The sequence below is a fragment of the Primulina huaijiensis genome, chromosome 1 (genome assembly GCF_012295235.1).
Source record: "Primulina huaijiensis isolate GDHJ02 chromosome 1, ASM1229523v2, whole genome shotgun sequence".
Classification (NCBI taxonomy): Eukaryota; Viridiplantae; Streptophyta; class Magnoliopsida; order Lamiales; family Gesneriaceae; genus Primulina; species Primulina huaijiensis.
Window position 1 is genome coordinate 24877349 of NC_133306.1, and position 27954 is coordinate 24905302.

Here is a 27954-nt window from a genome sequence, read left to right on the forward strand (position 1 = left end):
GCTAGCAAAAAAAAAAATCAAAGTAGAAATGTTTATTCCAAACAAAAAAACTATAATAAATAATTAATTACCTATTTTCCAACAACTTGCATTTTTTTTTTTAATGTAATTTATACACGATGCCACATTATATTAGACTGATATTTTCCGACTATGGAAAAACCGAGTTATAACAAGGTTCTAAACTACCAACTGAATCTAACCGATTTACAAGATTGAGAATATTTGTAATAAATTCGAAAATTCTGGCTGTAATCGAGGATTTTTACGGCAAAAAATCCATGAATTTGAGCCATGGCATCGCCTTTTTCATACCCAGACCGGCTTCACTTGAATAGCTCGAACCTGACGTCATTACAGCGGCGCCTGCACTTTCAACCGCCACCATTTTTGGACAGAGGAAGAAGTTTCTTGATCCCAATTCCTGTATCTTAAACGCCCGATCTAAACCTGTAGCGAAACAAGATTTAAAATTTAGCCTTTTTCGATTTATCGAATGATAAGTTCATTATTGAATAATTCAGTGGAAGTATTCAAAGAATAAATCTTACTTTCTAAGCTAAACTGTGAGTAATGGAGGTCAAAGGCTGAAGCATCGGACGAAAGAATCGGCCGCCGTGCTTCTTTCGCATACTGGCACAGCGCCGCCGCGATCAAATCCTCCACCGTGGCCTCCAGCGAGATCAATACCTGCACTGGGCCTAGACTCCTCTGCACCGTCACGTTTAACAGAAACTTCGTCAGCTTCGACGGCCTCCCTCTCATCACCATCTCATCCGCCTTGTTTCCACCGGTCCACGCACCGGAAAACAATTCCGGCACCGTCATCGGCCTGGGAAGCATCTCCGCAACTACCTCGCCACCTATGCCGTGAAACGACGACGCTTTCTCAGCCAATCTCCCTTTCCTGTTCTTCTTGTGGCCTCCTGCAGCTTCCCGCTGATTCTTCGTTGACCACATTCGAAATATATACAGTACCTTGAACAAAAGATTAACCAACGCGGCGGCGCCGATTGTAAGGGGAAACAAAGCACTAAGTTTTACGGTGAGCGGCGGCGTACATGAGCTTGATACCGTATCCTAATGTTGTAGAGAAAGTGGTGTCTATGGTAGAGCGGTGGAGGCGTGAGTCTATCTATATATACATAGGGGCGATATTTTTAGGATTGGTTTCTGGGAAAATTCAATCAGAAGTGCATTTCTTTATTTATTTTTTTTAATTTTTGTAAATTAAATAATTTTGAAAATAATTAATATCTTTTTTATTAAAAAATAGTACTGAAAAAAAGAGTTTGTTTTTATGAATTATTTAAAAAGCTTTTTAAGCATGTCATGAAATAAGATATTACAAAAATAAACTATATTTAATTTAAGAACTTAAATGATTGATCTCTCGTGTCATGAAATCAGAAATGAAGATATGCATAAATCTATTTGACAAAAACTTGGGTGAGACGGTCTTACGGTTTGTATTTTGTGATATAAATATCTTATTTGGGTCATACATGAAAAATACTACTTTTTATGCTTAGAGTATTACTTTTTATCGTGAGTATCGGTAGAGTTGACCCGTCTCACAGATAAAGATTCGTGAAACCGTCTCAAAAGAGACATACTCAATCTATATTATATAATGACAAAAACTTGTGTGAGAGGGTTTCACGAATCGTATTGTGTGAGACAGATATCTTATTTGGGTCATCCATTAAAAAATATCGCTTTTTATGCTAAGAGTATTATTTTTTATTGTAAATATCGGTAGAGTTGACCCGTCTCACAGATAAAGATACGTGAAACCGTCTCACAAGAGACCTACTATTATATTATTACCTGAGATTAACTAATTTTTGGTGTCATTATCTATTTTAATAATTATATATATTAAAAATGTTAAAACTTAAATACAAATTACATATAACTTTGGGGATATAATTTTTATAAAAAATATTATACAAATACACAATACGTGAGTCGATACAATATTATATATATGAAGACGAGCCATGTCTTTTGATTGGGTCAATTATGAGTGACTAGTCTACCACTGTAGGCAAAGTCAGCTAACTAATATTTACTTGGTCAACAGAGGANTGATAAAGTTATATTATTAGATGCTTAAAATTTTTTTTTAATAATAAAAAACAGAGAAAACGATCGTTCCTACTTATGTAGTACTCTAACTTCTTCAGGATGGATCTATTCGACAGAGTTATTTGAAATCATGAATTCCAAATGCATGTTTTTAAATATATTATATTATACTTGTGTGGTTAAGTTTAATCGAGAAAATTGAATATTCGAATCATTTAAGTTTAATACTAATATGAAATCATTTATTTAATTAGATTATTTCTGAAATTAATTTTCTTTCTTTCAAATTAAAATTTTCAATCCAAATACAACCAAATCATATTACGTAACTTTAATATGGGAAAAAGTAATTTCTAAATATTAAATTGACAATAAAGATGGAAGAAAATGAGTGGAAGTTCTATTGACTAGCTAGGGTNATATATTTGGTTCATGACAAAGGGTTACATCACGACTCTAGCTAGTGGATATATTAAATATTATACATTATTTTATCTGAACAATTAAATTGTTACTGTTAATTATTTAGTTAGATAAAAAACATATGTGAATGTATATTGTAGAAACAAATTTTTTTGTTGTGATTTTATTTGCTAATAGCATAATGGGTGGTTTGAATTTGGATTTATGTAATTTCACAAGTTGAGATGGAAATTGATCGAATAAAACCTAGCTGAAAGTTGTGAGTTGGTTTCACTTCAGATTATATAACTTTTTCTTAATTATTTCGTTTTTAATATATGTTTTTTGAAACTAAAAATTTATTCCCACTTTTTATACTTAATAATTAATTACATTTTTGTTTAATGATCAAGTATTTAGATATATTTTGGACATTTGATATTGTATGTAGAGTAAGTAGTTCAGACTTTTTTTTTTTATATGAAAAAAGCCCATTGGCAAACATCCTTATTGCTAGTTCATTTTCACAACAGGCTTAATACGAAGAGGCCCAACCCAAAATCCCTGAATAACCCGACCACACCCGATTGATTCTTCACTCTGAAGGCACGCTCAATTTCCTATTTCTCACCACCGTAAACACACACACACACACACACACACATATGGCATCGGAGCCCGCGCCGCCGCCGGATGGCCTAGTTTCTTCCACCTCTCCGACCGTCACCTCTTTCGCCTTGTCTTCAGACCTTAATCCAGTGGACCACCATCCCACCACCGCCAACGAGCCCATCGCCCCCAAAGTCCCAAATAATCCCCCCAAGCGGCAGCGCCGCCCCAGCGTTCGCCTGGGGGAGATAGGCGGTGACCCACCTTTAGATTATCACCGCCGCCGATCCGCCAAAGCCTGGCGATTTCACAAAGACCCATCTTTTGCGGCCAAAACCTCCAAAACGCGCCCCCTAACCAACCTCGTTAACGGCGGCGACCTTAATTTCCAAGATTTCCCTGGGCCCTCCGAGAATTTTGTTGACTTCACGTACCGCAAGCCAAAAAGCAATAAACCCACCAAAAGGGTTCGCACGAATTGGAATAAATTCGACTCGACCACCATTGCCAATGGCGGTGGCAGAGAGGGAGCAATAATTGAGACCTCAAATGCTTTTCAAGAAGAAACTTACCACAACGATAATAACGAAGAGTTGGAAGATTTCGAGATGAAGGGCTCGGAGAGTCCTTTATTAAAAGATCATAGTCCAGTAAATTCTGCGGAGAATATGGGAATCGACTATTGGGATCACCAGAGGAGGGGCGGCGGAGTTCGAGTTTCAGAGAGCAATGGAGTACTTCACGAGGAGGTTAACTCACCGGAGCAGCAGCGTAACGAAGGAAATATCGGGCCCCGAGAGTGGTTAACTGGACTGGGTTTGGGGAGATATGTGCCGGTATTCGAAATACACGAGGTGGATGATGAGGTTTTGCCAATGTTAACGTTAGAGGATCTCAAAGATATGGGGATAAACGCCGTAGGTTCCCGGAGGAAAATATACTCCGCAATCCTCAAACTGCGAAAATGATTTTGGCTATGTGATCGTATGTTTGGTTTACTTTGTTTTTGTTTTCTCGACTTAGCAACAAAAACAATAATGGTATATGTTTGTTTTGTTAACATAGTTCTGCTTGTAGATTTGTTCTCTGGGTTCATATGTATTGCTAGATGTTTGTGAAATACGTGCAACAGAGGAGTTGGGAGAGACAAACTCTGTGACCATAATACTTGACCGAAATCTCTGCACAATCTTCAACATTTTTCTGTCCAGTGTCTTGGGTTACAACACTAAGGGCTTTCAAAGAAAAATTGTTGGAACCAGACACAAGGATGATAAATCACGACTTCGAGCAGACATATTCGATCATTTCCTTGTATTCAAATTGGACCGACCAAGTTAAAAGAAAAGTACATCCGTGTGGTTCTGGACGTTTCATGTCCTCGTGCATACCCCAAAAATTAGTCTTTCGATTACGGAGTCCGAGATCTCTTTTTCTAAAATTTTCCACAGGGCACAAGCTCCATGCTAGTTAAAGACTTGGGATCAGCCATTGCCTCCATTATCTGTCTTTGGCTGGGCAGAATCACCCTTGAATAAACTTCTTTCAAGATTCCTCTTCCTGTAGAGGTTTGACTACCTTTTCCCTACTGTGTACCAGTAAGAACTCTGCTGTACTTAGGCAGGTTTTACATGGGGAGGGAAAAAGCACCACACCAGCAAATTAACAATCAATAGAATTTCATGTGATCAAAGCATCGTTGATATGAAATTTGGAGATGCATGTGCAGATTCCATTTCTTGTAAAAGTTCTGGTATCATTTCTATACCTTGCACCAGTGATAATTCTGCTGTACTTAGGGAGGAGAAGGTTTTCAAGGTGTCAGAAAATGCATTGCTCGTCTCATAAAAGTTCAACTACCATTTCTGGACCTTGTACCTGTGAGAGAATTCTGCTAAACTTAGAGAGGAAAATGCATTGCCCCAGGAGAACGCAAGTTCTTGTGCTGTGAAATATGAAGACGTTGGGCTTAGGATTCCAGATTCCTCCACTCATCATTGCTAGACCTTGTACTAATGAAAATTCTTGCTGCTGGAAGAAAATAAGTTTCGGGTTTCCATTGTTGGCCTCATATTAATTAATGCAACATTTGTCATCCCATAAATTTTCAAACCGCGGAAATATTTAAAACGTTATAAAAACTTTATGTGAATTCAGTTCTGTATATGAATGAGGGGAGCACATGAAACGGCCTTAAGGCCGTGAAATTCTATGCTGCACCGGAATCAACCATTAACACACCCGGTGGGGATATAATTTCCCCTCGAGGCCCATATCCGAAAGGGGGTCCAATTTTTTTATTTTTATTTTTTATACTTAGTAGTGTGATATTATTCATCTAACTTCAAATAAATGCCCAATTTTTTTTAAAATTATGTACTATCCGAGCCTAACAATTTCAAAAATAAGAGAGCTCCATTTTTCTTAACCTTATATTCGTGTCTATGGTTACAAATAAATTTTTACTATTTGTAATCTCCTTCAATTTGATCTAACTTGTGTTTTGCGATATGCCTCAAGAAAAGTTTCTCTCTCTCACTTTTTTAAATTTTTATATGTATTTTATAAGACAATTAATAGTTGTTTTTAGAGATACTTCGACTCATGTATTGTTCAAGACACAGGAAAATCGGTTATTTCGGTTAACCATTTGTCCAGGTTCTTTAATAAAAAATGAATGATAAAATCATACAACCGACCGAAACGTAAATTTCTATTTATTTTAAAAGAGCATGCATTTCTACGTATTAATTTATAAATGATTTCCAAATTTCTAAGTTGTATAATTTATAGTCATAACAGATGGAAATTTTACATTTTTTTCTTAGATATAGTTAGCACAGAACCAAAGCATTTGTTTGGATTTCAGTAAATAAAAAAAGAAATAAAAAAAAGAAGTATTAACTCAAAATATATCTATAATATATGTAACATAAAATATAACACAAAATGTTTCTCACTATTTGGTTCAGTGAATTACCATCTTTTAAACTACTTAACAGGTTGCCCAAGTCAAACTCCAAAGCTTCACAAAAACATCACACGAGATGAATTTTACAAAAATATATTTGTATTTGAGTCCATAAAAAATAATATTTTTTTACCCGAATCTTCAATAAGTTTTGCCAATCTTTTCTACACTTTTTTTGGGTTCTTTTTGTACTCTACTAACACTAATTCTACCCATGGTTGAAGCTCGCGCAGACCTTGTCATGGCTGAGGAGTTGAAGGATGAGCGCAGTGGGGGTATTTTGTTTGTCAATTATTTAATTAAAAAAATGATATAAAATTGTTTAATTAAAAAAATGATCTTAAATGTAAACTTGATTTATAATAATTGTTGATAACGTCATTTGCTATTTTTTGTCATGAATATAAGTATTTTGATATTATATGGAATTTGGTTTTATTAACATTATTTGAAATATTTTGCTTGATACAACTCGCAAATTCTTTTTTACATGGAAACTCTGACGATTTTTTTTTTAAATGAAATCTTTTCTCCAATTGTATTTAAGGTTTACGGTATTAAGTATTTATAATACGGTAGAGCGTGTGATTTTTTTAATTAAACAGTTAGCCACAGTTATTTTACAAATTTTCGGGCGGTGGTGATTGGGTGCCAATGACACCGGCCAAAACGGTGAAGGTATGATTTTGAAGTGAATTTGTGCTTGAATTACGTATGGATTCTGCCCCAAGTCCTTAATTGTTTCATGATTCTGGAAACAGGAGTATTCAGCGGTTAGTTCGGGGAAAGAGAGGGACAGTCGTGATCGCATGCTTGGGAATTTGAGTGCTAGTGATGCATGTTTTGCTGATGTTCCCGGGGATTCAGGCTGCAATGATTCTTTGGGTTTGAATGATGGCATATCAGGACTCAGGTACTGCATGAAGTCCGTGTTTATATTCTATCGTATATAATTTTTTTTTTTTGGGCTAAATTGTATATTAAGAAACTGTAAACATGAAATTTAATAATTTTCGTGAGAGACTATGACACTTGCTCACCTGGGTAATTCATCTGCTAGATTAGTGGTTCTTTTTCTGTCTCAATTTTTATTTTGAATTGTCATGCTGTTCAATGTGGTAAAACTGAAAGCTTTTTGTAGAAAATCCACCCCCCCCCCCCCCCCCCCCCCCTTCCTCCTTTCGTACCATCCCCAAAAAAGGGGGGAATAGTTAACAGAGCCAAAAAGTAGTGGTGAATGTGGACATAAGGGACGAAGATAAATAGTTAGTAATTGTGGAACAATTTAGTTTTAAATGATGGCTGTTAAAAGTTAGAGCCGTAGAAAATATTAGGCTAATATGTTTCTGAGTTTGTCGTGTGAGAGTATTCATGTTATTTTAATCAAGGGATTTTGACACCTGAATAGGAGGAATATTCGAATTCAGTTGCCGTTAATTTATTTGCAATTTTTTTACTGCTCTGTGGGTCTGACTTATAAATTCCTGTTTCTTTATGTGGTTTATGATATTTAATGACATTGTAATAAAGTTCGATTTCACATTATGAAATTCATAGAGCGCTAAGGCTAAAATATTATCGTTACGTGAAACGTCATAGCTCATTTGATAGTTAGGAGCTTTTTTTGCGATATTGTGATATTTTGGTGTAGACAAAGTGGAGTACGAAGAAACCCGGAAGGTTGAAGTGCCTCCTGAAAGGATTAGGAAATTTCAGCTAAACGATGATGATCAGGCACATCACAATTTTGGGTTAGATTCTACAACTTCCAAAGCTTCTGATACACGGAATCATACAAATTCCAAAAAATTGGGCAGTTGTGGAGTTATCTTGAATAAAAATAAGAGACCAGAGAGATGAAAAAACACAGACCAAAAGTATTCAATGAAATCAAACCCAGAAAAACTCCAAAATCACGGACGGTTAATCCTTTAACACCTAAACAAAAAACTCCAAGGCGATCTATTCCCAGAACAAGTCCACTTGAGAAGAGGAAGTGCACGAAAAAAGAGGATCCACCGGAAGTTTTTCATGGAAACTTAGGAAGTGCTAAAAAATGTTGCAGAAAAATACTGGATTTCAATCTTGAAAACCATGCCAGGGATCAGCATGGGCATGATAGTTCGTGGTGTGATTGATGGGGCGACCGTTGCCAAAGTCATGGAAACTTCCTTTGCAAAAGATAAGCATGTCCAAATGGTGGATGTATATCAACTCTCAGCAAATTCCTCGCGTGTTCACGCACTCGGGGATGCAGTTGATCCAACTTCTTTATGTGCAGTAAAAGGGTTCACAAATTCACTGAATCAGCACAGTGAATGCTTGTACTGAAAGCTCATTAAGAGGTAATAATAAAAACTTCTAGTTCAATGGTGATTTAAATCCAAATTAAGATTCTATCTACAATAATACTTTCATTGTGTCAGCAGATTCTTTAGAAGATACCCCAAAGCTGGACATCAACTTCAATTTGGAAGTGCAATATTTCGACTCCTGCCCCGGAATCGGAGCAATTGTCCAGTGATATCAACGTAGAAAGAAGACTAAAAGCAACCCTTCATACGATGAAGACTTGAATTTCGTGGAGAAGATAAATACTCCAGAAGAAGGGTCAAAGATGCAGTATGGTGCCAGGTTTTCTGGTTTTAAAGTCTATAAAAGGATACTCCGACCAAACGAGTGTCTAAAGAACAGCATGAAACTTGGAACAAACTTTGCAAGAATGTTCAAGAAAAAAAGAATGAAACAACGAAAAGCAACTACGTTTCTGGAAAAAATGGATCCATGCATTAGACATAAAGTAACTTCCAAGAAAATAAGTAAATATCATAGAACTGTCCAAAAAAGATGTCCGTCTACGAAATTAGCTGATGGGACACGTCAGAAAAGAGTCATGAATAACGAATTGTCGTCCAACTTCAGTTTGAATGTGTGTTTAAAAAAAGCGAGGATGCAGATGATACTGATATCAGTAGTGGTCCTCATGATTGGAGATATCTGTGAAAAAATGTTTCTAGAGTTTTAAAAGACAATTGATCTGGATGAAGATAGAGTGAACTGCACCTAATAATGGAAAAGCAAAAGTTATTTAAGTTTCTGATAATCCCTTGACTTCATTCCTTTCATTGTTTTTTTCCTAGACAAATGATAATTAAACTAAGGAAAATGTGGTGCATCATTTATAACTATTATGTTGATTCACTTTTGATGTTAAGACACCTATGATTGATGTTGTTATGATATTATTTTTTCTGTATAATCGTTCCAGGGGACAGACGATTTTTTCCATGGAAAGGGTTAGTTTTTGACTCGGTGATTGGAGTTTTCCTAACTCAGAATGTCAGCGACCATCTTTCGAGGTAAACGAGAATTTTATATAAATAGTTGCAAGAAAATTCACGTGTTTTAAAATATGCAACCTGTTTTGAATTTGTTGCCTCACAGTTCTGCCTTTATGTCTCTTGCTGTAAAACTTCCTCCATCTGTGACTAAACAACGTAATTCCAACAAGAATAATGTGGACCATCAAGAATCTGTTGATAATAATGAGATTGCTTGTGATCAATCTACTGATAGGAATAACGAGAAACCATGCTCATGTTCAACTGAGCAAGATATGAGACAAATTTGCATTTGCCCCATAACTAAGACTCTCAGTAGAGATGAAAGAAGTTATAAAGATGCAGTCAAGGGAATACAAGATTCCTCTTTCTGTAAAAGTTCAACTACCTTTTCTCAACTATGTACCAGTGAGAATTCTGCCGTACGTACCGTGGTTTTACATGGGAGGAAAATGCATCGCACCAGCAAATTAACAATCAGGAAGATAATAAAATTTCATGTGATAAAAGCATAGTTGATACAAAATTTGGAAATGCATGTGCAGATTCCACTTCTTGTAAAGGTCCAGATACCATTTCTATACCTTGTACCAGTGGGAATTCTGCTACATTTAGGGAGAAGGTTTTCAAGGTGGAAGAGAATGCATTGCTCCAGTGCAGTTAAGGTTACGAGAGAATAAAATGTCAAGTGGTCAAGGCATGGGTGATACAAAATTTGATGGTGCAAATGTGCAATTCCAAGCATTCTGTATTCCTCTTCTCATAAAAGTTCAACTACCATTTCTAGACCTTGTACAGGTGATAATTCTGCATTTCACAATCATGAGGAGAATATATGTTCTTGTGATAGAAGCGTGATTGATGTGAAATATGGAGACACAGCTCCAGGTGTTCCAGATTCGTCCGCACATAAAAGTTCAACCACCATTGCTAGACCTTGTTCCATTGGAAATTCTTCTATATTTATGCAGGATTTACTGGTTGAAGAAAATACATTTCTCCAACAATGTTACAGTCATGAAGATAATACAATGTCGTGTGATAAAAGATTAGGCATTTTAAATTTTGGAGCTTCACAGAGCAATATTAGTGATTTAAGACCAGACAAGGGATCCGATTTGGATGGTAATTCCATGAGTTGTTTGTCTGATAAAAGCACGAGTATTTTGAAATTTGGAGCTTCACAAAGCAATATTTGTGCTTTAAGATCAGATGAGACTCCTAATTTGGATTTTAATGCTGAAAGTTTGAATAAATCTCAAAATCTTGTAGCAGGTCTTGGAAGCATAAATATCAACGGTCTACCCAATGTAGGCAAGAACCATGAACCTGCAGGAAGAAGAAACAAACACCAAGTGAAAGAGAAACAAGAAAGCCCTGTTAACTGGGATGACTTGAGGAAAGTATATTCTTGTGGCAAGTCAAAAGATTCAATGAATTGTAACATTGACTCTGCCAACTGGGAAGCAGTTAAACAAGCGTCAGTTCAAGAGGTCGCTAAAGTGATCATGAAGCGGGGGATGAACAACATTCTTGCTGGTAGAATCAAGGTCAAACATAACTTTAAATCATGAAAATATGTGGTTTTGGTAAAGGGAAAGAATTAAACTTCATCTATCTGTTCAAAAAGCTCTTTTTACTTGTATTTTCAGGATCTCCTTGATCGAATGATTGAAGATCATGGAGCTATCAATCTAGAGTGGCTAAGAGATGTTCCACCTGATAAAGCAAAGTAAAATTCATGAGCAGTTTAACTAGCAATGTGTTTTTTATTTTTGCAATCACGTGATGAGTACTGAGTGTGTGAGACTCTTGACACTCCGTCACCATGCCTTCCCGGTAAGATTTTTTTTATTGAGGATTGGATTAATTTTTTCGGTTAATCAAGTATGACTTCTCGAATAATGGGCTTTGATGTTGCACAAGGTCGATACTAACGTTGGTCGGATTTTGGTGCGTCTTGGATGGGTCCCTCTTCTTCCACTTCCGGAGGATGTTCATATACATTTTTTAAACGAGTGAGTGCCACTGAATATACGTTCCTTACACATGTTTTTATTGTAAATTATTTTGATTGCCGATCCTCTACAGTTACTCTTTAGTGGATACCATCCAGAAGTACATCTGGCCACGTTTGTGCAAAATTTTAAATAAAACACTGTAAGTGAAAGGAAGTTAACTTCTTACATATCTTGTGTCAAAATTTATTTAAGCAGCCCACATATTGTTTCGAGTTTTTTGTGCTTTTCCTAAATCAGTTGTTTCATTTAATAGGTATGAATGCCATTACCAGATAATCACCTTTGGAAAGGTTGAAGTTTTTACTTTCTGTGTTTATATATTAATCTTTTTTGCTTTTGTGTATCATAAACTGTGATGATGAGAACATGATCTTGAATGTTACAGGTGTTTTGTACGAAGAGATTGCAATGCGTGTCCAATGAGAGGACAATGCAGGCATTTTGCAAGTGCATATGCTAGGTTAGTGGCAGATTAGCTCTTCTTGTTCTGCTAATATGTTTATTCTAGATTAAGATTTGCACTTAATCCGTTGAGTGTGATGGTATTTGAAATCTAATTGAATTGTTTTTGTTGAGCCAACTGATAGTCTGTTTGGGTAGACAAGCCAATTTGAAAATTGTATTTGAAGTGAGGACTGATGTTCGATTTGACCTTTTAAACTTTTGAAAGCACTTAAAGTTGAAATCAAAAGGCTTGAAAATGTAGCTCTTACTGTTTGTGTTTTTACTGTCATATCAAATTGGAAACTATAACCCTTTTATTTTAAAGGCTGTTTAATGAAGTGTTTTATCTGTTTACGTGTTCAACTCACCCTCTCTTGGTAATTAGAAATTTTTGAACTTTTTTGTGGAAGTAAATGGTGTATTAGCTCCCTTTAGAATGACCAATGGTTGAAGGAAAGTGAAGCATAAAAAGGAAAATGTGGCAAAAGGATCATCGAAGATTTGCAAAGACTTAATAGCTCATTCAGTAAAGTATGCCAAACACACTATTTGGAAGTAATTAGTAACATGTAGAAAACATAATTTATATGTGCGAATTTGTGTAAACTCAATGCAGTGCCAGGCTTCGCCTTCCAGGAGTGCAGGGAGGGAGTGATGATTATGAGGCTCAAGTTAAATCTTGTCAAAATGTTATGGATATGAATTCGCCTCTGTTGGTTCATTGTGATGATGATGTCTCGAGAGTAGGGCACATATACTTTAATTCAGAACCTATTGTAGTATTCCCCCCATCACCGGAGTCTGCATCTAGAGAAATGACAGAGCGTGACATTGAAGATTTGGGATATGAATCTGAAGATGAGATCCCCATCCTTAAACTCAATCAAGAAGAGTTCACTAAGAACTTACTGGATTTCATGGAGAAAACAAATTTCTTAAATGGAGAAGGTACAATGTCAAAAGAGCTGGTTGCCTTGAGCCCTGAAACTGCATCATTTCCCATGCCTAAGCTAAAGTTCGTGGGCTGGTTAAGGACAGTACACCAAGTGTAAGTGCTGTGTTACCAATTGTTGTTCTGGGCAAAGATTTAATACCCCCAATATGAATTTGGTTTTTACCTGTTGTACTGTTTTGTTGCAGCTGTGAAGTTCCAGATTCACACCCTCTTTTGGCAAGGGTTAGCCTCTTGTTTTTGTTCTTATTGATTTACGTAAATTTCAGTATTTTGTTAAATCCATTTAAATTCATCGAAAGATTGGTCTGAGTTTTCATATGCTGCTCTGTAACAGTTTGAAAAACGAGAACCTGACGGTCCATGCCCATATCTTCTTGCAATATGGAGAAACGGTAAATAAAGTTCTAGTGTTCTTGATGTTGCATAACGAAGTCTTTATAGACTTGGTGCACCTATTAAGGATCTCTACTTTCTCATACCTTGGAATTGATGGCAAATTGCAAAACTATATTTTTATGTGTGTATCATTTTCTTTCTAAATCTGAAGAATATGATGATACCTTCTATTTCTTGTAAATCCTGATGGCTTTTTTTATTTTTCTACAGACTGAACTGTAAAGTCTTCCCGACCTCCAAAGGTGCATGCAGTCGTCAGGAGTGGATTAGATGTGATGTTGGTACATGTTGTTTGAGAGATGAGGTTCAGAAACAAAATGAGGAGTTAATTCAAGTGACAATGTTGGTGTGTCAAAATTTTCAACTTCGGTTATGTGCTATAATTGTTACATTAATAGCTTTCAAAGGAAATGATTCGCCTGAAAATTGACCCAATAACTTCCACAAGCAGATACCATGCCGGACTGCAAATAGGCTTTTCCTCTGAATGGAACATATTTTCAGGTCAACGAGGTAAAAGAAATTGTGTTCCACCATTATGTTATGAGAGATTTTATGCTGCAGAAGTCGGGTACCTCAGGCATTGGCTCTTGTATTTGTTTCAGGTTTTTGCAGATCATGAATCCAGCCATCGGCCAATACCTGTTCCAAGAAAATGGATTTGGAATTTACGGAGAAGGTCATTGTATCGTGGAACATCCACGACATCAACATTTAGAGGTAAAAGAGACCAATTTGTTTTTTGATTCCAAGTTGAGTGACCCATGAAACTGAATTTTACATCTTGATGTATGAAATTCTCTTTGCTATACAGGCATGACAACAGATGAGATACAATATTGTTTCTGGAGAGGTAACAAGTCTTAACTTTGTGCTGATGCTCACAATGAACAATACTAGAAGCTGTGCTGAAACTTCCAGAATACGTTGATGTTGCTTTTGGAGTTTAATGTGGACACGTAAATTTGCAGATATAACCTCAGAAAATGTTCAAGAACTAAATAGAACATGGGTTTTATTTTAAGCTACTAGTAATGAGTCCTTTTATTTCGAAAAAATGCACACTCTTGCATCAAATGCTACTCGAACTCAAATTCATTGTCTCACGGAAACATGCAACTATACCACTGGGTTGTCTGATTGATTACTGCTATTAACGAGTCTCTGAAATTGCTGGCAGGTTTTATCTGTGTAAGAGCAACTGACAAGGTGACTCGGGCACCAAAACCACTTGCAAGGAGATTTCATATCTGCAAAACAAGGCTGGTAGGCGACAAGTAACAAAATTTTGAAGCATTCTCAGACATAATTCGTGACTTTTGCACAGTGACACCTATTTCTATACTTGTGATAACATAAGTCGGGAGATCATTAGTGTACATATCCAGCCGCTTCTCCTGAAACTTAAGTTGCAGGCACACATAGTAAAGTTGTAGAAAAGCAGTGCCTTTATCTAGGATGATTTTTTCTTGTTAATATTATCAAACAAAAGAAATGTTAAGTTTTACTACGAATATTAAGATTTTTTTATGCACAGGCCATGGGTATTTTTAGCGTGTTTTATTTCTTTCCACACTTTTGTTTACTGTAATTAGGTGGCAGACTCGATGAGACTCAGACAGGTAGAGGCAATCTCCTCGATTCGAAAAATTTGCAAGAATCTGTCTCATTTCGTCGAGTCTACTAGTTAAATTTCTGCTATTTACGTTTTTCTTTTGAACGAAACATCTGACATGATTTCTTCTATTGTACTGATTAAACCACGTAATTTTCAAGAGTTAGAATTTTCTTGAATTATGTTTTAGTTTTTTTCAAGGAAAAATGAATTTTTTGGTATGTTAAGTGGTTCATTTTAGGCTTTGGTTCATTAACTTTTCAAAATTTAGTACACTGGACGTTAATTTTCGGCTATTTTGCTCAAATTGCTAACGTGACAGCTTGACAAGTCATCATTTTCCGAAGTCACGACATCATATTCCGGTAGCACAAAAACAATTAGATCAAAATAATTGAAAATTAAAAGTTAGTATATCAAAACCAAAATATGAGAATTTAATGTACCAAAACCTAATATTGAACAAGTAAGTGGAAAAAAAAAACTATTTCCCCCTTTTTTTCAATTATAATCACATTTGACATGAATTATAACAAGCATCAGCATACAGGGAAAGGTACCGAAATAATTATACTAATATGCGAAATAAAAATGTCACAAATAAATAATAAAAATCAGCTAACAATTGACTTACAAACACCAACTCTGACGTTATACATCGATAAAAGTATTCATATATGAAGCTATATACGTACTTTATAATATGTATACATTATACTTAATAAGAACATTTCTTAAAATAACAATCATTAATTATTACAACTTTCCTACACCAAACCTTATTCATTCAAAATCTAACCAGAAAAAAAAAAGAAAATATTTTTAAGGTTTATGTTTCTGAGTGTAGATGTAGTCAAGGTGCGCCTCAAGCATGTCCCTTCTCTTCAAACAGTCCTCTTCATCCAATCCTCCTTCACAAGAGTTGTTTTCTTCAAGACCCATCAATTTCTGTTAACATATATGAAAGCAAAAACAGGAAAGATTAATGAAACATTTGTGAGGCAGGAAAAAAAAAGGAGCCTGAAGGAGAAAAATGGAGGAGAGATTACATTAAAAGAATCGAAGCCTTTCATTTCTGTGTCAGACTCTTGGCTCTCCATGCTGTTTATCTTCACATCTACTTCTCCTGTACAAGATACACATTTTTCTTTCATTTTTTTCCCTACATGAGAGGAAATGAAACTAAACTTAGTGAACCCATAAATTCTTATAGTAAAAAATGTTAAAATTTATAGAAAATTTTAAATAAATTGTAAACCTTGTTTGGATGTCAATTCTCTTGCAGAATACTTGGGGATGGTGGTAAAGGAAAGGAGGAGGAAAATAAGAGCAATCATGTAAAAATGTTGACTCATGGTTTAGTTTTTGGTTGTATTCTAGAGTTAAATTAGCTCCAATAAATTAGGGTATACGTGAAGTTGTGAAGTGAGTTGGCGTGTGAAAGGGTGAAATGGTTCTTGTTGGAAGTTGAGGGGTTAGAAGTGCACATATGCCTTGCTATAAATACATGCAAGCAGGAGTTGGAAGTTAGCTAGGTTCATTATTTATATTCTATATATAGTAGTATATCATCGAAATGTGTGTGGTCATGAACAGTTCTTGAGGTGTTGAGAAGATAATTAGATTGATCTAGCTTGGATTTCAATCCAATAATGAATCAAAACCATGTACCAAAATTTTCCATGGATAGGATGCTAAATATCACTACAAAAAAAAACGCCTATCAACAACGCTCATACGACTAAAACCGTTGTCGTATGCTTTTTTAACAACAGTTTTAGTAAAAACCATTGTCGTATGTGCGTTTTTTTAAGGAAAAGACAATGGTTTGTTAACGTTTTTTAGCGTTTATTGGGGTAAAAAACAACGATTTTTAACTGTTGTCGATTAGCGTGTTTTTTGGACATACAACAACGGTTCTTATAAATTACTGATAATTTTAGCGATGGTTTTTCAAAACCGTCGCTAATATTAGCGACGGGTTTAGGGTTTGTTAAACCCGTCGCTAATTCGAAAATTGCGACGGTTGTGTTTAAAATTGTCGCTAAATTTAGCGACTGTTTCAAATCCGTCGCTAACAATAGTGACGGTTTCAAGCAAAATCGTCGCAATATTTAAATTAGCGACAGTTTTAAGAAAATTCGTCGCAATTTTCAAATTAGTGATAGTTTTATACATGAATATTGTTAGCATAGTGAGATTGTAAGTTTTTTTTATTTATTGAATTATTTAAAATAATTTTTTTTTATTTTACTGAAAAACTTAGCGACGGACATCATGAAAAACCATCGCTAAAATTAGCGACGAACTTTATGTAGAACCGTCGCTAAATTAGCGAAAAATATTAAAACCGTCGCAAATAATAGCAACGACAACGGATAAAAACGGATTTTATCTGTTGTCGTTGAACGCACTTTCAACCATCAATTACAAAAGTTGTAAACTACCTACGACAATGGATAAAATCTGTTGTCGTATGCCGTTTTTGTTGTAGTGTATTGATGATATGACATCGATCATGACCAACAGACAATGTTCGCATGTCGATAATCAATGCCAGCATTACAGAAAAAATTATGAAAACTGTAAAAGAAATCAAGTTATTGTACCGATACTTAAGTTGACTAATTTAAGTATCAAAATTCGATTCATGTCGATGAACAAGGTAAAGAAGAGAGGAAGTTGGCCATATTAATTTTAACGAAACAAAATGAAATTTTATAGATAACTCTTGTAAAATGACCATAAAATATACAAGCTCGTCACGATAGGTCAACTTCCTTTATTGTCGGCCTTTAAGTCACTTGAAACATGAGTTGGTGGTGGCTTCATATAATAACAGATTTTGGTAATATTTATAGAGATCTCATGTGCAAATGTGATTGATCGATCAAGTGGTTTATTTCATCTTATCCATGTGGACATTACCCCCATGATAAGATAAATGACCAAAATTTGCCCATGCATATATAGGACCCACTTTTTTCTTTGAAATTGTATGTATGACAAGATCTTACCCATTGAAATGTAGTGAGGTAGTGCCCACATAGGTAGGATCTGATTAACCCGATCAAGTGTAGTTGCCATAAAATACCTACAGATTTTGGACTATAAGATATTGTTATTTTTCACATGAAAAGTTGTGGTTGTACACAAACCCTTAAAATTATGGAAAGCTTTCACGATCCATGACAAAAAATAAAACTGGTTTCATAAATTGGTTATAAGCTTTTGGTCTTAATTCCAATTTATCTCAATGTAGTAAATTGACTCTTTTTTCTGCATTCACTTTGATAATCAGACTCAATATGCGGAAAACATCATAAATTATTGTATTGAATTAGATGAGCAAGAGCATATACATATATACCATTTTTTTCTACTGAACGTTGACAAATATTTTCAAATCCGAGACTGGTTTGTAGTCCAGTGGTAGAAAGGTCTCACCAGTGTATTTAGATACAGGTTCGATACTCACCCCTTCATAATAATAATAATAAAAAATTCAAATCCTCCAAATATTCAATTTATGTGAAATGTTCATTTATATGACCAAAAAAAAACATAAGACATATGCAGTTGCCCTAAAATGACTAGAATCTTTTTGTATTCCCCATGGTCATGTTACGCGCGCCACCCACTATTATTCATCGGGTGAAATGGGAGACAAAAGCATTTACGTTGTCAATGTAATGGTCCAGCTAAAGTTCCAACTCAGACCAAAAATCTATGCACACTTTAATTGACACTAGATTAAAGTCAACCTTCTGGACATATTTTACTTTAAAATTTTAATTATCCACATATCTTTCAATGGAATGAAATCAGAAGAGTACATATATTATTTTCACAAAGTACAAAATTATAAATCCTTTATTAAATATGACATAAACAAATAATTCATGTCTTCATCCTTCCTAAATATATAAATTTGTTTTGTCTTTTTTACATGGATTGAAAAAATTATTAAAAAAATAAAATGTGCAAACAAATTTTTTATTTTTTTTTATCTTTATTCAATTCATTCGATANCATCACGAATTCAGCATAAGATTTATGTAACTTTAAGAGAATTTTTCTTGCTTTGTAATTTGAAAACAAATTTGTCCTATATATACTATATATGATAATGTAGAGTAATAACCTCGGTGTCATGGCATGTTCACAAAATAATCATAATACCCTTGAAATAAAGGTAGAAAAATTATTATAAAACACAATAAATTTAAAATAAAAATCTAATTTATACACATTTTGTGGACATGATTGCTTAGTTGAAATTAAAATTTCAAACAAATTGCTGCAGTCACTTAGGTTGAAACTCATCACAATTAAGGACCTAACTCTCCAAAAGTTAATTAGTTTAAAAACATGGCATAAAAAGCTTAAAAGGGGCAACATACGAGATATAGTGGCAACTCCACCCAATCCAAGTGGAGAGATTTCCCTCTCTTTTTGCAGGATTTGTTCTCATATAGTACTATTTAAATTGGCACCCAAGAATAAGAGAATCCATGTAAAGACTATTGAGATTTTGTAATATGTCGAAAAACCATTAATCTTCTATGTATTATATCATGTCTTGCCAGTTTCAGACACATCCATAGTTTATTATCGTACAAAAAAAAATTAATAATAAAGAAACAGTCTAAAGTTATTACATATTTTAGTTAATTCATATAAATCTTTAAAAGTTGTCTCATTACAATATCTTTTTTTTTTTACTTTTCATCAATTCGTTGAAATATTGATGTGACATTGAACATATTTATAATATATATTTTCCGTACAAGAATATATCTCGGTTTTTGACTCCACTGGTTAAGTTTCTTACTGCGATTTGTCCTTCGTGTTAGGGAAAAGAAGGCTGCCAAGAACGACTGAATTTGGTGATGGTGTGTGGTTGGAGACTATTACATCATCGTACATCGTGCTCGTGGTGTTTGAGTTTGATGAATCTACAAGTGTTCAATGTTTTGGGACTTTCTGCTGCTATAGACTTGAGAAATCAAACTCCAAATAATAGAAACAAACTCCAAATTACTTTCTGCTAAAAAATTTCATTTTCACAACAAATTACTAAGAAATAGTGCTATGATGTGCCATATCCTCGCATGCTCCAACTTATGATCGGCCCTGAATAAGTTCGTGTAATGACACACCATCAAAGTATCAGTCCTACAAGAGTACATTAGATGTTCTCATAGGACAAATAAAGAATAAACCTGGGAAACGACACAGTAAGATACACAAATCATGTGAATCCAAGCATAAGCATAGGCTGGAATAAATTAAAAGGGCCAACTTATAGGTACGAATTCTTGGCCTTATACCTTAAAGTTTCCACGAAAAGAAAAATACATAAATATTATAATATTATTACGACATTTGTCCGTTCAAAATCTTGAACCAACAAGCAGAAATATTCAAGAACAGCTGTTCAAAGAAGATCTCACACTTGGATATATATAGCAGCAGCCAACAAGCAAAGAGCATAGGGATCTCTCTGTTCCGATCCACACGCAGAACCCAAGAATCCTATTACCGTAGCCAACACAATTTTCCAACGAAACTCCGATTCCTGCCACACACGGAGATGGAAAGAGTGAGATTCGAACCCTAGGTACTACGAATAACTCATGCAACGAACAACCCGAAAAAAAAAATCCCATCTTCAGCCATAGAACAACAAAATCTCAATACAAACGACTCATCTGTTATGTAATGAGACAGAAAAAGGTAACACCAGCGGCGAACGATGATAGATTTAATTGGTTAGAGTTTCTACAAATTATACACTTTGAATTTTGTCTTTCTTTCATTAATATTCTAACTCCACAGGTACTTAATATATTAACAAATTTTATTGTTTTTCTTACAAACACATTGAAATAGCTAGAATCTATAGATACTAAACCCTAATGACCTTCTAATAATACTCGAGGCATTACACGAAATCTATACGTATATTGAGACGACTAAAGCCGCGCGTCGACTCCATATACGAGTACAAGTAAAGCAGCCTTGGAATGGATAAATAGAAATATCACATGACCTACAAATGCTAACGTGCAATTTACTACAAGTCTACAACAAATGATAATCCATGTAATATACAATGAATCTCTTAGATGAAGAAAAATTAAATTATTTTGTGTTAGCACAAAAGAATTAAAATATGGCCCAGTGTAAAGCCCAACCGGAAATCCAAGGAATTTACTAAGTGGGCCTCTGGCACATTGCGCTTCATAAGTGGGTTAAGAATTAGCAAAATCTGCGGTCTTACATAATTTCTAGCGATGTTAATTTCCGTTTAAGCGAGTCATAATCTAATCCCTCTCTTTATTTCCAATTGCCACTCTAGAAATGTAAATGTCATAATTCCTAATCATGCTATTTATAAGAATGTAATTTCACCATCGTTTGACTTTTTCTTGACCAAGTTAGGTTTCTGATCAAGGATGTTAGAACCGACGGTCAAATTCATCGTTGGATTTTTAAGAAATTAGATTTTTAAATTCACAGGCATCCAATCAATTGGTACATCTATATATATACCTGGTTCATTTTTAGTACATGATTAGTTAATAAATAAATTAATTTAATGATATATACAAACAATTTATTTTAAAAAAAATCCGGATTCGACTCACATCAATTGTTATAATAGGTAATTTAATGCATAAATATAATAAAGTTTGCAGCATTTGTGGGGGGCGAGTTGCTTTCAATCACCAACAAACCAGACTTGCCCACCTTCACCTACCCCACAAAACCGGTTCGACCGTCACCCCTAATTTTCCTTAGCACTCCCAAAATATGTTTTTTTCCCTTAATTAATCATTACTATTGTTGTTGTAAGCAAACATGAAACTGTTGTCCTTGTCCATCTACAAACAACATTCAAGATTTTTTTTAAAAAAAGATTTTGCATCCTTCAATTTGCTCTAGTATAGCATATATTCTTACTCGTTATTTAGTTTTTTTCATAATAATTATGAGTAGGTCTCTTGTGAGACGGTCTCACGAATCTTTATTTGTGAGACGGGTCAACCCTACCGATATTCACAATAAAAAATAATATTCTTAGCATAAAAAGTAATGTTTTTTTATGGATGACCCAAATAAGAGATCTGTCTCACAAAATACGACCCGTGAGACCGTCTCACAAAAGTTTTTGCCAATAATTATATAGAGCACATATATACAAGGTTTTGTCTTGTATATTTGGTAAGTCTTTACATACTATTAAACAAATAGTTTACATAATACATATATGAGTTCAGAAGATTTACATTATAAAATATCAATTTGCAAAATTTAATAGATTCGTTTTGTATAACAAGTTATATATAAAAATGATGCAACATAAAATGCATAAAAACGTGATTGTAATGCCCTTCTCTTCATCGGTTTGAAATCGACGTATGAAATAATTTATAAGGAATTACGATGAACTTTTTATAAAATATCGATAATATTTTATGATGTAGCAAAAAAATATAAATTATCCGATTATAGAAAATCCGGGTAATCCGGATGACCGGCTGATACTTTAACTAGTTCAAAGAGTTCACTTCATTGGCTGTACTACTCGCATCACTAAGCAAATTTAGAGGCGTCGGGGATCCTCGACGTACTTTGATTCTAAAGTCATGTTATTCGGTAAAAATCTCCAAAGAGCTAGATCATTTGAATAAAAATAGAGTGTATCTAAAAAATGAGGTGACTTAAACTATTTATAGATTTTCAAAGAGTTTTAAGAGCTTTGACGATCTATGGACCTAGTTGAATTTATGGACCTCGATAAAGACCTAAATAAATTAATTAAAAGGAAAATGGATTCGATTTAGTGTACTGAATAATGAACCAAATTAGTGCACTATAACCCATGACTTTATATATACTATTACAAAGGGTTTAGATCTAAATAGCTCACAGGTCTACATTTTTTATTTCTGTGTTTGCCTCTTAAAAAATTGTTTAAAAATTTAATTTAAATAGGCCATCTAGCTAATTTAAATATTTATATTTGTCAGCATGCATCCAAAGGTGAATCTTTTTCTGGCATCTTGGCCCTAATCAAGATCTAGAGGTAATTAAATATATTAAATCAAAATTAGATAAACAATAATTGTATATAACTATGTGATTGGACATTGGAGTTTAAATTAAATGAAATTCGTAAGTAGTTGAAGATAGAATTAATTGAATAAAATATGTGGATTGACCTCGGTTCAATACACGTTGCATAAAGTATGCGAAGAAAAATATTGGTATATAATGTTTGTCTGTATATTAGATTTTAATATAAAATACAATTTAAAGTATAGTAATTTGATGTAAAATATGATTATGTTGAACTGATTTTTTTCTGTTTAATTTTTATTTGAACCTTTTTCCAAAAAACAATGAGAGATTATTGTTTCCATAAATTGAGACACTGATAAACCGAAACACCTTATCAACTATTTTATTTTAAAATATTATCTATATATAAGGAAATATCAAATATTTAAAACCCAATTCAGTAAAGGAAATCTATATAAAAATAGCAAAAAGGTTAGCATATGGTCTTCTCGATAAATTTAGAAATAATAGGTGTATTAAGAAGAACAAAGATTAATGCCAAAAACTTGTGTGAAACGGTCTCACGGATCGTATTTTGTGAGATAGATCTCTTATTTGGGTCATCCATGAAAAGTATTACTTTTTATGCTAAGAGTATTATATTAAATATATTTAGGATTGACCTGTCTCACAGATAAAGATTCGTGAGACCGTCTCACAAAAAACCTACTCAAGATTAATATATTAATGGTTCTAAGGAAAACAAATTCACAGTCTATTTTGGTAGAAGGGAAGAATTTTGATAATTAATAATTTAGATGCTAGTCAATTTTGTACTAAAAATTAATGTAATGTTGAAATGGTCAAATTCATTTATTTATGATATAAAACGGAAATTGTTCAAAGGTTTGGTGGACTATATAACCAGATTATTCTATGTTATATCTGAAGTATTTCTTCTCTTATAATGTGGTCAAATGTTAGCGCTTAGATATCAATATATATGTCAACTTCCAAAAAAAATGTGAAGAATCCATATGATCAAATTATTTCGGAATAAGGGAGTGTAACCCATGTAACCCTATAATGTATTCACACGTTTACTCTCAACTATATTTTCCTTTTAATTTCGCAAGTAATCTCCAACACTGTCATTTCAATGACATCGAACACATATTTACCCACATTTTGAAAGAAAAAAAAAGTCGGGAAAGTGAAAATTTGCGCACTTGATCCCGAGTTTCATATGGTGATACATGAATCCATAAGTAATTAACATAGATTACAATATACATTAATTATATTGGAACTTAAATGGTTGGAATTATAGATTTTATGACTTTGGAAGTAATTTAGTGTTGCGGGGAAGATGGAGTCAATGGAGTCATATCCATGGGGTAGCTTCCTAGGATTCTCAGAAAAGAAGTATATTCTTGCATCTCCGCTAAGGCATTTTGCGCCCGCACCTCCGCCAACGACGCCTCGAAATCTATGTAAAACATGTATTCGAAGTGCTTGGCCGTCCCCGTCTCCGCGTCCTCCACTAATCTGATCGGGGAGTTCCGGCGAGGCCGGGACTCGATTTTTGTCAAACTGATGTTCCTGAAAGCAAAGGCGGATAGGACTTTGAATAGCACGCTGGTGCCCTTTTCGTGCGCGAATACGATGCTTGTTTTGAATGGCCTATCCGTGCGAGGGATTATCGGTTCCCTCGCAAGCATGACAAATCGTGTTACGTTGCTTGAGTCGTCTTGGATCCCATTCACGAGTATGCTTAGGCCGTATAGCTCGGACGCTCGTGCGGAGGCGATTGCGGCGGTGTTGAGGAGGTTGTTGGCGGCGATGTATTCAGCAGCTCCGGCCGTGTCATCGACCGCTTCCCGGATGACGTTGAGGTCCATTTTGGTGAGCGTGTGCTCGCATTGGGACAAGGCCTGTGGGTGACTGATCACGCGGGTGAGGTACTCTTTACGGACTCCGGGGAGTGCCAGGAGGCAGTGGTGCACGGGGAGCTGGACTTCTCCGACGATGTGGAGGCGGTGGCGGAGGAGCAGATCGTAGTTACGGTGGATGGAGCCGCCGAGGGAGTTTTCCACAGGGAGGACGGCTCTGTCGGCTATCCAAAGCTCAACCGCCTGGAACGCCACTTCAAATTGGTCGCAGGGAATAGCTTCACAATTGGGATACGCCTTGCCGGCAGCGGCTTCACTATAAGCTCCGGGAACACCCTGATACGCTACCCTGAGCTGAGAACCATGCATCGGGGCCGGAGACAGGTCGGAAATACTCAACGGCCGAGGCAGCAACGTCGTTGAAACAGACTGATTCTTGATCGGTACAAGGTCTAATGCCGGGTGACCATTTACGGCTGCGATACCATCGCCGCCACCATTACTTTTCTCAGTATCTTGCTCCAGGGACATCACTTTGCTTGCAAGAAGGGCGCAAGAACTCTGCCACTCAAACCGGCTCCTTCCAACCAACCCAGCGCCAAAACTGAAGCCCGTATAAATCGAAGCTGCAGCCGAATTCGGATTCGAAGAATCGAACCTCGAAACACATTGGATGACGTACCTCTCCAACCCGACCCGGTGGTGGTTCAGACTAGTATCTGCTGTCCGGAACAGAGAATTCAGATCGGGACGTGTACAGGGAGAATTCAGAGACACCATGACAATCAAGATTCAGAAAAATTCAAAGAGAAATGGGAGAGAGAAGAAAGAAAAGAAGGAAAAGAGAGAGCTTATAGTTCTCCGTAAGAAGGGAACGTTTAAGCTGAGAAGAAAAGAAAGAGAGGTTGGGGTATTTATATATATAATATATTGTTCAAGGTGCAAGAAAATTGCTTCAGTCTACCTTCTACCGACCGCCAGTCAAAATTTTAATTTCTCCTTATTTTTTTCTAAAATCGAAACAGTAAAGTCTTGTTTTTTTATTTTTTCGTTCTTGCATTAATTTGGATTTTTTTTGTTTAGGTTTTTTTTTCTCCAAAACTACTAAGTCCATCAAATAAATTTTAATTGACACTAAGTCTCTTCTACATAATATATGCGACGATAACAAAACACATATATCTCATATTAAATTCGTCTTAAAAAAAAAAAGAAAAATAAATCAAAATGACCCAACACTTCAAAATGTGTTTAAAAAATTTGTTGTTTCTTTCCATTTGTGCTTAGGAATATTTTAATTTGTGTAATATAAGATTTATTCTCGTCATATAAGCAATTTAAAAGAGTGTCGGTGTCAAATAAGAAATATTCGGTGGATTTAATTGTTTCGAACAAAAAAAATCTAAATTACTAGATGAAAACCAAATTTTGACAAGTTACATGACTAAAACTCAAAACATACCCATTTTTAAGATTAAAATTGTAATTTTATCATGTTACAATTATTTTAATAGGTGATAATTAATGGGAGTATTTACTATTTAAAGACTAGATGGGCAAGTTGTTAAAACGATTATAAATGTTTAAAATTACATTAAGATCCATATATTTCTTCCACATCATGGTTGGTGAGATTAATTTTTGTAACAACCCCATTAATCACGTGGGACACCTTAAAACATGCAACTCTTAACTTTTCTCATATGCTTTGAGATTAAGATCATACAAATTTATTCAAAAAAATCTCGAAACTCACTATAATATTCTTGATTATTCTTAAATCAATTTTTCCTTTAACTATCTGAATTTCCAACCACTTCAAAACATATTTAGAAACAAAAAAATATAAAAGGTTAGAAAGCATCACTTATTTTATAAATTCTGGGAATTATAGGAAAGATAAATATTGCCAAATTTAAACGAGTTAATGACACAACCTACCAGCTATATATTAAATTGACCAGACAACTCTAAGCAAAATTCATTGAATTAGTTAATCATCGTAGGTCCAGATTAAGGATAAATCATGATTAAGCGGATAATTTTTCCCCCTTAAGTAAAATCCTATGAACATACGTATAAGTTTTTGTGACTCGCAGCTGGCTTACAATATTAATCTAAATATTTCATTGTTATTATTACTATTGAGTTACTATGATCTTAATTATAAGATTTTTTTTACTCAACTAGGCATTTATTTTAATGGTAATACTTTGATGGAATCTTATTGGATTCGAATGATTCCAGATATTTAACTTTGTCATTTGTCTAATTTATGATTTTTTTATATGATTCTTGAAGTACTCACTGAAATACGTAATTTATTTTATTAATATTATTTTTTATGCTAAAAATTTAAAAAATTTATGACTCAAAATGAAATATTTGAATAGGGTAACTCTGGCACATTTGTGCGAAGATGGTTCCACCCCACGTGCCTTACCACTACAGAAGCTAAAACAAGAGTTAATTAGAGAATTAAGACATATTTTAATTAATGGTGAGAAGCTGGTTAATTCTAATCTCATAACATTCAATTTTTTTCTGTCCGTAAAAAATGTGTTAAATGAGGCTTAATAGAAGCTGCAACAAGCCAAATCTTTGCCAAAATTAAAGATAAATACGAGATGTATAGTTTTGATGTGGTGATTATTTTTATTTCGGAACTGAAAAGAGACGTGATAGTTTAACTTTTATAAGAAATTGAGTAAACATTTAATTGTGAAATCTCTAAAACAAATTCTTGTAATGATATTATAACAATAAAATATCAATCCTTATCCTTGTTTTGATGCTTCAAAGCGAATGAAAATATCAAATTTAAGTTAGAGTCTAAAAATGATGAATAATTTGTCTTTGAATTCAACGTGTGTGGAAGCGGGATGAGTGAATATTCCTCCTGTTCAATTCTTAGCTTGGAAAGTTGTATTGTGAATAATTTATGTGTATTTTCCCCTCTGTTTCCACGCAAATTTAAAAAGTGAAAAGAGAAAAACTGAAACAACGACGTTGAGTCGAAGTCTTGATCTTTTTGTGTCACTTCTAATAATATTTTATAATCTGTTTCATATACTTAACGAAACAATACTTACATATCTAAGTATATATATACTGAGACGTACATGCATGCTTGATGCTACTATATAT

General features: G+C 34.6%; 4 protein-coding genes and 1 long non-coding RNA gene across 5 annotated transcripts; 2 read left to right on the top strand and 3 right to left on the bottom strand.

Moving 5' to 3' along the window:
- Window positions 1-10: 10 nt before the first annotated feature.
- On the bottom strand, window positions 11-1127 carry LOC140967206 (uncharacterized). Its single transcript, XM_073427642.1, has 2 exons — window positions 552-1127; window positions 11-450 (listed from the first exon to the last, which is right to left on the bottom strand). The coding sequence occupies exons 1-2, from the start codon at window positions 958-960 to the stop codon at window positions 266-268; spliced, it is 594 nt and encodes a 197-aa protein (XP_073283743.1). The 5' UTR covers window positions 961-1127; the 3' UTR covers window positions 11-265.
- A 1951-nt stretch (window positions 1128-3078) lies between these two features.
- On the top strand, window positions 3079-4182 carry LOC140987856 (uncharacterized). Its single transcript, XM_073456565.1, has one exon. It carries the CDS (start codon window positions 3159-3161, stop codon window positions 4068-4070), a length of 912 nt encoding a protein of 303 aa, XP_073312666.1. The 5' UTR covers window positions 3079-3158; the 3' UTR covers window positions 4071-4182.
- A 6413-nt stretch (window positions 4183-10595) lies between these two features.
- Window positions 10596-14085, top strand: LOC140967284 (DNA glycosylase/AP lyase ROS1-like). Its single transcript, XM_073427760.1, is given in 14 exon segments — window positions 10596-10964; window positions 11067-11253; window positions 11341-11432; window positions 11506-11574; window positions 11689-11725; window positions 11821-11834; window positions 11836-11895; window positions 12496-12927; window positions 13020-13056; window positions 13169-13226; window positions 13441-13576; window positions 13682-13743; window positions 13836-13950; window positions 14045-14085. Coding segments are annotated over 10 exon segments (855 nt in total). The 5' UTR covers window positions 10596-10964; window positions 11067-11202; the 3' UTR covers window positions 13446-13576; window positions 13682-13743; window positions 13836-13950; window positions 14045-14085.
- A 1379-nt stretch (window positions 14086-15464) lies between these two features.
- LOC140967360 (uncharacterized) lies at window positions 15465-16353 on the bottom strand. The gene is made up of 3 exons (XR_012173569.1): window positions 16104-16353; window positions 15895-16007; window positions 15465-15793 (listed from the first exon to the last, which is right to left on the bottom strand). It is a non-coding gene; the product is annotated as an uncharacterized lncRNA (long non-coding RNA).
- A 7701-nt stretch (window positions 16354-24054) lies between these two features.
- Window positions 24055-25678, bottom strand: LOC140987862 (arogenate dehydratase 3-like). The gene has a single exon (XM_073456575.1). It carries the CDS (start codon window positions 25585-25587, stop codon window positions 24268-24270), a length of 1320 nt encoding a protein of 439 aa, XP_073312676.1. The 5' UTR covers window positions 25588-25678; the 3' UTR covers window positions 24055-24267.
- Between the last annotated feature and the right edge of the window lie 2276 nt (window positions 25679-27954).

What these genes read in the sequence shown, in the direction of transcription:
- LOC140967206 (XM_073427642.1), bottom strand. Translation starts at nt 960, where the DNA reads ATGTGGTCAACGAAGAATCAGCGGGAAGCTGCAGGAGGCCACAAGAAG. An exon ending in CTCACAGTTTAGCTTAGAAA is followed by an intron (nt 451 to 551) that starts GTAAGATTTATT and finishes GTTTCGCTACAG; the next exon opens with GTTTAGATCGGGCGTTTAAG.
- LOC140987856 (XM_073456565.1), top strand. Translation starts at nt 3,159, where the DNA reads ATGGCATCGGAGCCCGCGCCGCCGCCGGATGGCCTAGTTTCTTCCACC.
- LOC140987862 (XM_073456575.1), bottom strand. Translation starts at nt 25,587, where the DNA reads ATGGTGTCTCTGAATTCTCCCTGTACACGTCCCGATCTGAATTCTCTG.